Here is a 15,506-nt window from a genome sequence, read left to right on the forward strand (position 1 = left end):
GATACCCCAGAGTGTTGTCTTACTGTAATTGTTCCTTTTGTGGTATTTGTACTAGCACATTTATTGGCTGCTGGAGAAATCTGGCTTATTGCTATTTTATTTATTTATTTCTTCAATTTACATCCTGCTTCTTCTCCTGAAACTCAAGGCATCATAAACAGAGATCTGTCTTCATTTTTTCCTATAACAACAATCTTATAAGGTAGATTGGGCTGAGAGAAGACAATACCCTGTGACTTTTTGTGGAGTTAATCCTGGGTTTCCACAATCCTTGTCCAATATGTTAACCACTAAACCAGGGTTTCCTAAACTTTTTGCCATCACATCTCCCTTAAGTGTAATCTTAATGTATGCATCAAAAAAATCCAAAACTCAAAATGAACACAATAATGAATAATGAAACCAATACAATGAAACGTTGAGAAAGATGGATTTATTATAACAATGGACAACTGAAAGGTTTTTCACATCTCCAAGAACTCTGCACATCTCCAAGAAAAATACACTCCACACTTTGTGAAACCCTGCCCTAAACACCACTGATTCTTTTTCTGCATGTTCTTTTGTCTATCGAAAGAGCTGTGTAAGAGTGGCTTGTTTACCTGGGAGAAGGCAGGGCAACTTAGACAATGTTTCCTTGGCCTTTCAGCAAGAGAATGGAAGATATGAAAACAAACCTACTGTGACACAACTTGCAATTCTTGTTAGAAAGGGTGAAAGGATATAAGGAAGAGGGTGTGGAAAAAATCTAGGGCGGAAGTGAAGACACAGTACAAACTACAACTAGGAGGCAATTACTTCCCACTTACTTTCAACATTGGCTAGCACTTTCATTAACACCTGCATTCTTGACAATTTTAAGAAAAGGCTGGGGAAAACAGAGGAGCCACTATGAAAGGAAACACGGGGCCCCCCCTCCTTATTATCTGTGCAGGTGAGTGAGTCATGCTACTTTGCTACCTTTTAGTACACTTGTAGGAGAGTGTCAGGCAGAAGAATTATTTTGTCAGTAAATACTCATGCATTTTCTATTGTAAAAATCTGAAGCTTTACAGTACAATAAATGTCTGGTTTTTACTGATTTGTTGTGCTTCCAGGTCAATGCCTCTCTGTGAACAGGCAATGTATCATTAGAAGTAATGAGCTAAAAATAGGAAGGCTATAAATGAAAAACTCTAATATAAATGTGCATAAAATAGGAACAGTGTACACTAAAAGCTTCATACAGAAGTCTGTATTACTATTATATAGTTTGAGCCCAGAGTAAATATCCATTAATCTCCTGTTGCAAACTTGTTGTTTTTCTACCCTCACCTATTTTTCCAAATATGGCATGGAATATGGCTTTTGGAGTATCTAGTGTTACTCTAAAATTAGAAAAAGAGATCTTTTAAAATGACTCTTCATTGTAGCCCTGTTGAGTGTAGCTTGGCTTACCCTAACAAGTATGTGAGGCTTCACTAGTAGAAAATACATATTCCTAATCATAATATTGTCTCTGTGTAATTTTATTTTCTTTCCTCTCATGACCAATATAGCTACTACTGTATTGCTTTTTCTGTGAAAATGTGATCCTTATGGTAAAAAGGGTTCCAAACTGTGGTTTGGGTGAAATGAGATATTTTCATTTATAATCAAGCAGAGCACAAGTCCATCTAACTTAATATTATTAACTTAACTGTGGTGTAATCTTTTTAATGCTGGAGGCTGTATTTTCTAGGAGCTTATTTTTTAGATGTCACCTAGATGGAGTTACTACTGAGTGGGATGAGTATTAAAGAACTCACACTAATTGTATACCCTGTGTGTTCTTCACTTCCACTTCCCCCTACAAAGTCTTGAGATGTGAAGCAATTAACTTTTGGCTAATCTGAATGAATATAATATGCATAGACTTAGATCGTTAATTTGAGAAGGAAGTTTGTGGTTCAGGGTGTTTGAGAACTGAATATTGACTTAACATGCATCAGGCATAGGATTACCAGATATCTGAAAAGGAGGACATAGAGAATTGGAAAGAGGGCCAAATAGGGGGAAAAGGCAGGCACACTGTTTAATTTCCTTTGCAACTGTGACAAAAATTACATTGAAAAACTGCAAACAAATAAATAATTAAATTAAATCAATCAATCAGACTTAGGCCTCTATATATATGGAATTACTTTTTCCAGCATGGGATAGATTGGTTTATCAATCCTAGGAATATGCTAGACTACAGCTAGTTTGTAATTAATTAAATTATTGTCAATTTCAAATAGCAGTCCATGAGGCTGAAGGGGACTAATCAGCTACAGAGTGGAGCTTGTTAACTTGTGGTTAGCATTTATTAAGGAAGTTGTGTCATAGTGAAAAGTTTGTAAAATATAGCATGCAATTACTGAAAAAGCTGAACAATATTTCATTTTAAGGCTATATCTTCCAATTAAAGGATGAGGACAAAAAGGAGGTCCTTAAAGCATGGAGAATACTCTTCCTTCCTTTTTGAAGGTATGATCTTTTCAGCCTAGGCAATATAGGCCTAAAGTTTTATGGACTTTGTGCAAGTGCAGTAGTTTTTCTTCACAAGACTTTTCTAGTACGTTATTTTTTGCCTTTCACAGAGATATATAACAATACTAGTAGTGGACTAGTATGATTGTATTAGACTAGAGTTAAAGTGATTTTACTTCTCTGCCTTTTTAAATGCAAAGTCCAAAGATTATATCCTTTCATGCCATTTGTCCAGGCAGGTGCACTTATTACAAAGGTGCACTTATTACAAAGGTACAGCATTACAAAGTAATATTACATTATTACTGTTGTATTTATAATAGAAAGATATGCTGCTGGTGTCTGTAGGAAAGGAAACTATTTACTCTTAAGAAGTTTCAATACAAGTGTCCACTCTGTCCTCAGTAGTCTCCCAAGTCTTTTTAAAAATGGTCTTTGCCAATAGCTAGTTATGCAAGCACACATATTCATTTTGCTGAGATGAAAGAGGGAGAATTGGAACTTTCACAGATTGGTTTAATATTACCTAATCAAAATACAAACATTACCGTCCAAACTAAAGAATGTGGGAAACACAGTACACATGACAACTGTACAAAGAAACCATTAGAGATGTGTTTGCTTTTTAAAACTGCCCCATATAGATGATTGGATAATATTTGGAAACTATATTATGGAAAATGCCCATGTGATACAAATATATGCAGGGGAACTGTTTGCTAGGTTAAGGTTGCAGATTTTTGTGTTTTAGGGGACTATAGGTACAGGTATGTCACTATCTTTATACTTTTTCTTTAAATACAAATAACAGTTTGAAATGTTATTTTACAACCAAATCACATTAGTCAAAAAATCGCAGCAAACTTTAAAATGTAACATTTTGCTGTCTAGTTAGTATGATTATTTCTTGAGTTGTATCTTGGCTGTCTTGAATACTTTATATACGATCAGCTACTTGTATTTACATATTTAGGGGACTCAGTGAAAACTATACTCTAGCTGCTGTAATTACATTATTTCATTATATTTAAATGCAAAGTCCTGCACTCATATTGCCTGTATATGTATACGAACCCCACACAACTTGACATGGAGCAACTAGTTGCAAAACATAAACATACAGTATGAAATATGATCAATAAAAGCTAATGTGTATTTGACCATGTATTGAATTATAACCTTTTACAGAATTGACAATCATTTGTGTCTCATTTTAGAAGTCTTCCAATGCAGGTTTGATTACAGAAATACTTATATTGGTTTTGTCCAAGGTAAACATGCAACTTGGGGATAACATAAATATCAATTACTTTCAGTAAGGAAAAAAACAGTGTAGCAAGAACAGATATTCAGCATATAAACTTTATGCTTTTCTTAGTGAGGGTTTAAAATTTGTTAAGTCCCAGGTTCCAGATGAAAAGAAGTTTCAAGTATCACATGGAATGATTTCTCTCTCAATTCTGTAACTTAATATTAAGTCCAAGGTCAGAAGTTAATGTCAAGTCCAAGGTCAGGGGTTCAAAGATGGTCTATGTATCATTCAGATGACTCTTTTCCTCCTGATGTTGAGATTTGTAGTAGCTGCCAAGTTTTGTGAAGGATAGAGGAAGAATGATTTCACTGATGATGAAGTAGATATTTGTCTTTGGGAAAGTTAAATTATACAACCAGAAGTGCTTGCATATTTGAGTACTTTGGCTTCAAATATATATTTCCTGTATGATATGTCATAAATGATCCAGAATATTATATGTGAAAAATATAAAATGCTACAGTATGTATGCTGGCTGTGAATTGTATATTATTTTCTTTTCTAACATTTTATAGTTTCCACTTAAAAATCTAATAATATAATATCTAATCTGTAACATTTCAGCAAATAAATAAACAAATAATCATAGTAGACCACAATGGGCCAATTGGCAGTTAGAGTCTCTGATATACAGTATAACAGCTTCTTTTTCTGGAGGAATCAGAGTTTGGCCTTCTGCATCTTCTCTTGTTTGGCACTGCTTTGGTTGTCTCAGTCCTTACTTGTTCAATGGGTATGTGTGTGTGTGTGTGTGTACTGAACCTAGATTGAATTTACTATTGTTAAATTCACATATGCTGTATGCAGCTTACTTAGATTTGACTCAGTATCATATGTGAATCAAGCCATTATATGGCATATAAACTGTGGTTTAGCGAATTCTGTGAACCCATCCAAATGTTTAGTAAACTGTGTCTAAACAAACCATAACTTTGTATGACATACTGTAGGATCAAGTCTAGTGATAGAGCAAGAAATGCGATTGGCCGGTTCCCAGAGAACTGAGAGTCCCATAGATTACAAGCTATTTTAAATTTGTATCCAATAGAATACTTGGCCTAAATTATAAATATTGTATATGTATCCAGACTAAAAAATCAGTCATTACTTGTTCAATAGGGGGGAGGGGGTAGTCCCCATATTTCTGCAAACTTTTAACTTGCAGCCTCCATTTGTGAAGCTTTGGGGAAAAGAAAAAAAATAAGGAAATATAAGATTCTTAAGAGACAATAGAGGCATCTTAGAATATGAATATTCTTAATCTTAAAGTCCCATATCTTTTATTTGATTAAACCTTTGGAGAGGTGAGAAGTTTAAGAGACTCTCAGATTAATTTGGTGACCATTTTCAGATGGTTTAGCAAGTATATGACTGTCACCTTCCAATATTCCTTCCCCTCCCCTTATACAAATATAAATTTCTGGGTATTTTTTTCCCCACTTCCTCCAAACGGTTAGGCTCTCTTCCATTCTCTCTGAATGTTATCTTTATGATCTGAAACCAGCTATATAATGTTTCTTCAAAAAATTGACTTATCTCAGACAATTGTGATATACACAACACAAAAGAAAACCTTGTGGGCTTCCTGCTGATCAAAAGTTGCCTAGGCATGAAAAGGCCTGCCTGCTGGCAACAAGCCTGCCTGCTGGCACTGAATTCAGATCTAATGACTGTGTAGAAAATTACACAGATACCTCGAAACATTAGGAAATTTGCTACAATGTATAGGGTACATTGCAATCTACGTAGACCAGGGTTCTGCAAAGTGGTCAATACAGAATACCCCCAAGGTTGATGGGACTATCTGAGGTTTTTAAAATCTCCTTACATTTAATATTTCCATTACCTGATTACTCTAGTTGTCAGGAAATTTTATAAAGGTAAAGTGGGTGAAACCAGCATTGTAAAATATGTAACTGCATTATGCATTGATAAGGAGTGGCACCAATAAAGGCATAACTAACAGAGGACTTTGATCACTTCTTTTGTGAGTGAGAACACGTTTTATTGCACTAAGTGAATACAGAAAAAAATTACTCATGAAATCAGGTTTTGGGGACCATTTCCCCCCTCTGTTTCATCTTTTATTCTGTACCATGTATATGGTACCTTATGAACGGATCACTGTAGATCAGTGGTATTTCCAGTGATGAAATTTCATGGAATTCATGGAATTTTACTGTCACCTCATGATTCTTTTTTTCCATAATCCTCTCACTATTCCTATTATTTGTTTCAATATTTATCCTTGCCACTTTCATTAAGAAAGTAAGAATGGAATAGCTGCCCAGGGCTTTTTAACTAGAGCTGTTAAGAGCCACAAATCTGAACTTAGAAGCTGTTTAAAATTGTGACAACTGGGAAGAACTTGAAAATAAATATACATTTTTTTCTATTGTGAGGTGTGGCAGTAGCAAAAATCATAAGAATAAATGTATGATAAAGACATTAGAAATGTTCTCAAAACTGCATGGGCGCCTCTTGTTCATCACACCAGTGTTGACATTTGTATGTAACCAAACAAGCATTTGATTAATGGAAGGAGCCATGATGACTTAGTCTACATTAATAACTTACCACAATCTCTTGAAATAGAAGCAAATAATTTTTATAAATAAATATATATACCAGTGGTGGGATTCAAATATGTGAACAACTGGTTCTCTGTGTGGATGCCGCTTCCAGAAGTCCATTCTGGGCCTGGGCAACAAAAAATTAGTTACCGGTTCTGCCGAATTGGTGCAAACCGGCTGAATCCCACCACTGATATATACCCACTTCTATTTAAAACCTATTCCCCAGTGCCTCCCTACAATAATCAAAATCTAATCTCAATTAAAAATTAAACATTTCAAAACAAATTAAAAATTATTAAACATTACTAGAAATGATAACCCTTTAATTGGGTGTAATAGATTGGTTTGTGATATCTATGTTGGTACTTTTGATATATAGATATCACAAACGTATCTATTACACCCAATTAAATATTTTTAGAACAAAAACCATTCAGTTAAAACAGGCATTAAACATCACCAAACATAGTGATCCATTATTATAATAATAGCCTCTGTAACTGTGGAGAGCACCAAGAACTCAATAGTTCAACACTGTACTACAAATATTCTCTTCTGTTGGTTGTAATAAGTGGTAATAAATGTTGCCATGAAAGAGAAGTAACATTTTACCACATGTGGTGGACATGTAAAAAAAAAAAATCTTTAAAGTACTGGAGAGTTTTATTTAGTGCAATATAGAATATTTTGGAAATTAAATTTGAAATGAATCCACAATTTTCTTACTAAATATACAGGAAGCCCTTACTTACCGTCCATTTGTTCAGTAATCATTCAAAGTTGTGACAGTGCTGAATGTTTGGTACTTCCATCCATTCCTCCAATTATCAACAATTGCAACAGCCCTGAGGTCATGTGACTGTGATTCAGGAGTTTGGCAACTGGCTCACTATCATGGTTGCAGCTCCCCATGATCACATGATTGCCATTTGCAACCTTCCCTGCTGACTTCTCACAAGCAAACTCAGTGTGGTAGCCCTCAGGAAAGCTCCCAAGTCACTCTGCTAATTTCTCCCAGCTTCCCTGTGGTTTTACTGAACTGTATCCTCCTTCCCCCAACCTCCCTGCACTCCTGTTAACCCACATTTGTTGACCCAGAAGCACAAAAAGGGGGAAATTAGAAACCAAATAGCCCCCTCCTCCTTGTTTATTTTCAGTTGTTGATGCCTATTTTGCTTCATCTATTTTCTTTTTTTTTCTCAACATGCAAAAATAATAACATGGAGACTTTTGCATTAAGTAATCAGCTTAGGACAAAAACCTTTATCGAACAACAAATATTTTAATGTAATTTGCAGCTTCTTCTTAATGTTATATATAGTATTCAGCTTTGGATATAAAACCTAAATAATCTTATGCTTATTAATATTAATTTTATATTTATAATTATAAATATTCACAGTTAACATTGTACAATCCTTTCCCTCCCCTCCCCCATGTTTAATAGTTTAAGTTATCTAAACATTAGTATGTTAATAATCTCTAGTCAACACTATAAACACCACTGTATTGAAATAATATATTACATATATCTTATAACAACATTATAAAGAAAAAGAAACAAAAATGGTTTTATCAGAATTTCTTTAAAAGTCTTATAGCATGTTGCAGAAAAAACATCTGATCTTGGGGATGTCATCCTCATAAATACTTCATTGGAATTCAGTACTGTGAATAAAGAAACGTTCCAAGTTAAATTGGTCTGGAAGAAGCTTTTAATTCAAGTGGCAATTGAATTTAGTATCTTCTAGCATTAATAACAGACCATTCAGTCTCTACGTCAAGCCAGAGGTATATTCTTTCTTTTAAGGATATTTATGTCTCAATGTTTGTGGGAGAGAAAGCCTAAAACATTGTTTTTGGATTTTTTTAAAAATTCTTTTCATATAAACCTAATTTGTGCTCCCCCTGCAGCCCCGAAAATAGAGAAACAGAAATAATGGAGAATGGAGGGGGGGAAAAAAATCCATACCGCCAAGAATCAAAATATCTCCCTTTGCAATTTCAATAAGGAATTTTTCCCTTGTTCAGTTTGAAACTCTAATAATCTATGTATATCATTCTGAATTTCTATATTCCAAATCCCACATTCTAACAAATTAACATAATCCTTTGAACATACAGTGAAGGAAAAAATTATTTGATCCCCTGTTGATTTTGTACGTTTGCCCATTGACAAGAAAATGATTAGTCTATAATTTTATTTTAACAGTGAGAAACAGAATAACAACAAAAAAATCCAGAAAAATGCATTTCAAAAAAGTTATAAATTGATTTGCATTTTAATGAGTGAAATAAGTATTTGACCCCTTCACAAAACATGATTTAGTACTTGGTGGCAAAACCCTTGTTGGCAATCACAGAGGTCAGACATTTCTTGTAGTTGGCCACCACTTTTGCACACATGTCAGGAGGGATTTTGTCCCATTCCTCTTTGCAGATCCTCTCCAAGTCATTAAGGTTTCAAAGCTGATGTTTGACAGCTCGAACCTTCAGCTCCCTCCACAGATTTTCTATGGCATTAAGGTCTGGAGACTGGCTAGGCCACTCCAGGATCTTAATGTGCTTCTTCTTGGCCTCTCCTTTGTTGCCTTGGCCATCTGTTTGGGGTCATTGTCATGCTGGAATACCCATCCACGACCCATTTTCAATGCCCTGGCTGAGGGAAGGAGGTTCTCACCCAAATTTGATGGTACATGGCCCTGTCCACCACCACCACCACCACCATCATCATCGTTGGAAGGGATCTTGGAGGCCATCTAGTCCAACCCCCTACTCAGGCAGGAAACCCTATACCATTTCAGACAAATGGCTGTCAAGTCTCTTCTTAAAAACTTCCAGTGTTGGAGCATTCACAGCTTCTGGAGGCAGGTTGTTCCATTGATTAATTGTTCTAACTGTCAGGAAATTTCTCCTTAGTTCTAGGTTGCTTCTCTATTTGATTAGTTTCCATCCGTTGCTTCTTGTCCTGCCTTCAGGTGGTTTGGAGAATAGCTTGACTTCCTCTTCCAATCCCTGAGATATTGGAACATTGCTCTCGTGTCACCCTTAGTCCTTCTCTTTATTAAACTAGACATGCCCTATTCCAGCAACAGTTCCTTATATGATGCGGTGAAGTTGCCCCCTTAGTAGAAAAACATCCCCAAAGCATAATGTTTCCACTTCCATGCTTGACGGTGGGGATGGTGTTCTTGGGGTCATAGGCAGCATTCCTCCTCCTCCAAATACAGCAAGTTGAGTTAATGCCAAAGAGCTCGATTTTGGTCTCATCTGACCACAACACTTTCACCCAGTTCTCTGAATTATTCAGATATTCATTGGCAAACTTCACACAGGCCTGTACATGTGCTTTCTTGAGCAGGGGGACCTTGGGGACGCTGTAGGATTTCAGTCCTTCGCGGCTTAGTGTGCTACCAATTGTTTTCTTGATGACTATGGTCACAGCTGCCTTGAGATCATTGAGAAGATCCTCCCGTGTAGTTCTGGGCTGATTCCTCACCATTCTCAGATCATTGAAGCTCCATGAGATGAGATCTTGCATGGAGCCCCAGACCGAGGGAGATTGACAGTTATTTTCTTCCATTTGCGAATAATCGCACCAACTGTTGTCACCATCTCACCAAGCTGCTTGGCAATGGTCGTGTAGCCCATTCCAGCCTTGTGTAGGTCTACAATCTTGTCCCTGACATCCTTGGGCAGCTCTTTGGCCTTGGTCATGGTGGAGAGTTTGGAATCTGATTGATTGATTGCTTCTGTGGACAGGTGTCTTTTATACAGGTAACAGGCTGAGATTAGGAGCACTCAGATAGTGCTCCTAATCTCAGCTCATTACCTGTATAAAAGACACCTGGGAGCCAGAAATCTTGCTGATTGATAAGGGATCAAATACTTATTTCACTCATTAAAATGCAAATCAATTTATAACTTTTTTGAAATGAATTTTTCTAGATATTTTTTTGTTACTCTGTCTCTCACTGTTAAAATAAACCTACCATTAAAATTATAGACTGATCATTTCCTTGTCAGTAGGCAAATGTACAAAATCAGCAGGGGATCAAATAATTTTTTCCCTCACTGTATCTCTTGAAGACAAATCTTTTTCCTTTTTTATTTTTGAAAAGAACCTTTTTATTCTAAATGGGGTCTTCTGTCAGTTAAGGTTTGTTTAGAATATTTTGAATTTATCCATAATATCAATTATCAGTTACACTTATGAAAAAGAGTTACTATTTAATCCAGGTTTTTTTATTCTCTTTTTTTTCTGAATTATTTTTGGCTTGTTCCGTTGTTGTTAATGGTTCAAATATATTGTTAATATCTCTTGTTGATTGTACTAAGATTTTGCTGCCATCTAAAAAAACTTTCACACAAAATGAATTAGTCCACCTATTGAGGTTGAACATGGGATTTTCTACATGCAAAGCATTTGCTAGCTTAGTGAGGTAAGATCTTGAAGAAAAGGTAACATATAAAGAATTGAATCTTTGATAAGCTCTGCAGGGCTGTTATAAGCAGTGATGGGATCCAAATATGTGAACAACCAGTTCTCTGTGTGGATGCCGCTTCTGGGCCTGGGCAACAAAAAATTAGCTACCGGTTCTGCCAAACTGGTGCTAACTGGCTGAATCCCACCACTGGTTGTAAGGAATATTCTTAGAATCTACCAGAGTTGGATTCTGACTGGTCAGATCCTTTGGAAGTGACTAAGACATATTTCCTCTTATTATCTGGAAGAGGTTTGAATTGCTTGATCCTGAGGAAATGGGCAAAGTCGTTGTGGATGTGAGCTTTGCCATCTATGTTCTAGACCAATGACCTTTTGGTTAGCTAAGGCCTTCCAGGAGGTGGCATGTGGCTAGGTCAAATGCATGGTTAAGGCCTCTCTTAGGGGTAGGGGAATTGTACTACTTGCCTTGAAGGAAGCAGTACTCTTCTCTTCCGAAGAAACTATCCTTCAATCTAGCTATGTTAGATAACTTTTGTTCTGTCTTCAACCTCTCCTTTGTGATAAGGGTATTGAGAAAGTGATTGCTACTCAACTTCAGTGGCCTTGGATTAAACAGATTATCCCAAATGTGGGTTCAAACTGGCATACAGTATTGAAATAATCATGGTATTGTTCTGGACCTGCTTCAGATATCAATACAAAGGCACTGTATTGTGGTGGTTCTCCTCCTCTCCTATGGCCAGTCCCAGTTGGTGTTGTGGTGGGGAGGAGGTTGAATCCTAGGCCAGGGCTTTTCAACCAGTGGTACGGGTACCAAATGTGGTACATTGGCACCTAGCAGATGGTACACGACCATCCTAGAAAAGTGGTAGCGGGGAGGGGAATGAGCTGAACCAGTGGCAGCACTGTACAAGCCTGAGCGAGAGATGGCTGGAGCTGCAGGGGTGTCCGGGCTCAGCGGAAGCGCCAGGATCAGTGCCAGGCTCCAGCTGGAGCTCAGTGCTGATCCTGGTGCTTCTGCTAAACCCTGAAGAAATACCAATCAGCTGGAAAGCAGCACTGATTCTGGCGCTTCTGCTGAGCCCAGAAGAAGCGCCGATCAGGTGGAATGTTGTAGCATCTCCAGGGTCTTGTGATTTACATTCAGATGCTTGGCAACTGATTCATATTTATGACGGTCACAGTGTCCCAGGGTCATGTGAAGTGACCAAAACCTGCTGCAACCACCCAGCAGACGGGGGGAATAAAAACCAAACACCCACACCCCACCCCTTCTGCCAATCCTCAACAGAAATGCTCACAACAATGAAAACCTCGGACAGAAGGAAGAACGCGGCCGGGCAAGCAGGCAGGTGTCTTGCTCAGCTGTGGCTTGGGGGGCACTTTTTTCAGTGCCATTTTAACTTCGAACAGTCACTAAGCGAACTGTTGTAAGTCAAGGACTACCTGTACTTTATCACTTTTTTCCTTTTTTTTTTTTGGTCATCAAGTTTTTGACACCTTGCTAGGCAACTGGTGGTACTCGGATGTTGCCATATCCTAAAAGTGGTACAATGGGTGAAAAGGTTGAAAAGCCCTGTCCTAGGCCCCTGCAATGACAGAGTTTATCAGAGATCGGTCTTTCATCTCTTCTCTTTAACATGTACACCAGTGTTTCCCAACTTTGGCAAATTCCAAGTGTATGGATCTCAATGCCCAGAATTCTCAACAATAACTATATTGGCTATGGAATTCTGGTATTTAAAGTTAATACTTCTTGAAATTGCCAAGACAGGGATATACTGATCTACATGAAACCACTAGGTGATGTCATTCAATGGCATGCAGTACAATATCATCTGTAGACTAATGATAGACAGAAATGCAGTACATGCCCACTCCAAACCAGACAGTTGATGGAGGCTGTGAGGCTCTGGATGACTTCAATTCAATCCTGGCAAGATGGAGTGGTTTTAGGAATTGGGCCCCCCAGCATCTGGGGATGTGTCATCTTTGATTCTGGATGAGATTCCACTCTCCTTCACTGAGATGGTGAATGATTAGGGGGTCTTCCTGGATGACAACTCCTGCTTGAAGAGTAAGTAACACTTGTGGCTAAAGGGAGCTCTCCACAGATTCATCTTGTGTGCCAACTGTACCTTTTCTTGCCTTGCTCACAACCAGTCACACCTTGATCATGTCCCATTTCGTTTATTGCAATGCACTCTACATGGGTGTTCCCTTGAACATCACCTAGCTCAGAATACAATGCTGCATGTAGCGCACAGCACTCTGTAATGGAATGTGGGAATGATCTTGGGAGATGGGGGTGGGGAAAAGATACTGCCTTGGAAACATCAGATGTACTAGAAAGCCTGTAGTTGCATAAAGAAGCTCAGGAATGATCCTTCCTAAGTTATCAGGAAGTTAAAAGAGACTTGCAAGATTCCGTTAATGTAGTGTTACAATAAATAGAATTAGCTCATCTAGTCTGTTTCCTGTCTGAGCCACCTGGGAAGGCTGATATGTTGCCAAATTGTCCCACATTACATTATATTACAAGGGCTACACAGGTTTCCAGTTTTCTTCCAGGTGTAATTCAAGTTGCTGTCTTTCATGGGTCAAAGTTATTTGTGGGGTTTTGCCTCTTCCTGATAGGATCTGCCCATCCCATCAGATTGGAGAAGGTAGTACACTTCAGGTACCTTTCCTGAAATACTGGCCTATGGCAGGATCTAGAAACCTGCCTTTTCTGAGGGTGCCTCTACCTTGTGGAACTCCCATCGCCTGGACAATCCAGCAGGCCCCCACCGTTTAGTCTTCCAAAAGGCCATCAAGACTTGGAGTTTTTACTCAATCACTGAAGTAAAGTAATGGTATCTGTTGATGGTTATTGTGGCATCTGGGTTTTTAATTTTTTGCTTTATTTGTTTTTTGAGCCTCCCAGAATTATGTTTAAAATCTTTTAAATAAATAGATTTAATTATATGTATAATTAGTTGGTAATTTGGTAGTGGGTATTTTAATAGTAGTGTCTATTCAAAAGCTGGTTTTCCTTCAAAGATTTTGTTTCTGTTCATTTTTCCTGTTTTCTTAATGCTTTGGAGGGAAGGTGTTCAGGAATACAAAATTTATAAAGCAGTTTTTCCAGTCATGATAATAGAAGTATATCTGACCTTTCTGTTTCTCTCTGTGTATATCTTTGCCAGTGGTAGCAGCTGTTCATGCCGTTTCAGGATCAGGATCTTCAAAGGCAGTGCAAGGGATAAGAGGAGAGAATACCACCCTACCATGCACCTTCAAAATTGCTTCTACAGAGACAATAAACTATATCTCTTGGAAAGGAAGGTCCTTGGGAAACAACATTATAGTAAGATATATACATATGAATTTGTGGGGAAAGTATGATGGCTTAGTGAGAAAATACAGTAAATGTTTTAAGGAATCTAAGAATCTTTTCTGACCATTATTAATAACTAAAGCAAGTTCCTATAAACGGAAGTATATTTTAGATAACCTAGTACCATATTACATAGAGGCTGACAAAGCAAAGACTGTTCTCAGTTAATGCTTAGAAATAATTGGAAATCAATACAGTTGATTCAGGTCTGCAGAGTTACCTTCTTTAAAGTGCATGCTAAACACTGGTCTGGCAACTACTTCTTTTCAGTAATTGACTTGTCCAAAATCTGTTCTAGGTTCATTCCATGTAGAGCAGCGGTTCTCAACCTATGGGTCGTGACCCCATTTGGGGTCGATCGACCATTTCACGGGGGTCGCCAAGCAAGGCTGTCTGCCATTTTTTTGTCCATTTTTTTCCCCTTTTCTGGCGGGTGCCTTACCTCCCTTGGGCTGGGCCAGCTGGTGGTTGGTCTGCTTCGTCTCTGCCGCTTGCCAGCTACACCTCGGCCGGTGCAGGGGGCGGAACCACGCATGTGCGGCACTCCCGGGCAGGGAAAGTCCTCGACTTACAACCGATTGGGTAGTCCTCGACTTACGACCGGTTTAGTCCTCGACTTACGACTGGTTTAGTCCTCGACTTACGACCGGTTTAGTCCTCGACTTACGACCAGTTGGGGGTCGCGGAATTAAAAAGGTTGAGAACCACTGATGTAGAGTACATGATAATTAATTGAAATAAGTGACCAGTGGGCATGAATCCCTGATCCCTGAAAAGTATACGTCTAGACCAGGGGTAGGCAACCTTGGCTCTTTTATGACTCGTGGACTTCAACTCCCAGAATTCCGGAGCCAGCCATGCTGGTTCAGGAATTCTGGGAGTTGAAGTCCACGAGTCATAAAAGAGCCAAGGTTGCCTACCCCTGGTCTAGAGTAATAAGCTATGGCTTTCCCAGTAGTAATGTATGGCTGTGGGAGTTGGACCATAAGGAAGGATGAGCGCTGAAGAATTTAAAATTGTGGTGTTGGAGAAAACTCTTGAGACCCCCTTAGACTGCAGGAAGATCAAATCAATCAATCCAAAAGGAAATCAACCCTGACTATTCTTTGGAAAGATAGATATTGAAGCTGAAGCTCAAATACTTTGGCTGCCATGTAAGAAGAGAAGGCTCATTGGAAAAGACCCCAAATGTGGGGAAAGATTGAAGGCAAAAGGAGAAGGGTATGGCAGAGGATGAGATGTTCTTTTGTTAACATCTTCACCTTCAGTTTACTAATCTTAAAACTTGCCAATGCACCAAAT

The 15,506-nt window shown here is 38.2% G+C and overlaps 1 protein-coding gene across 1 annotated transcript in view; it reads left to right on the forward strand.

The window, feature by feature from the left end:
• The first annotated feature begins 734 nt into the window (after window positions 1–734).
• Window positions 735–15,506, forward strand: part of GPA33 (glycoprotein A33) — a 29,339-nt gene continuing 14,567 nt past the window's right edge. Inside the window, exons 1-2 of the mRNA XM_015820122.1 lie at window positions 735–934; window positions 14,014–14,174. Of these exons, the coding sequence (XP_015675608.1) occupies window positions 892–934; window positions 14,014–14,174 (204 nt within the window). The 5' untranslated portion in view covers window positions 735–891. The remainder of the gene's footprint in view (window positions 935–14,013; window positions 14,175–15,506) is intronic.

This window comes from Protobothrops mucrosquamatus, unplaced genomic scaffold, assembly GCF_001527695.2.
Source record: "Protobothrops mucrosquamatus isolate PMUCROS unplaced genomic scaffold, P.Mucros_1.0 scaffold1070, whole genome shotgun sequence".
Lineage (NCBI taxonomy): Eukaryota > Metazoa > Chordata > Lepidosauria > Squamata > Viperidae > Protobothrops > Protobothrops mucrosquamatus.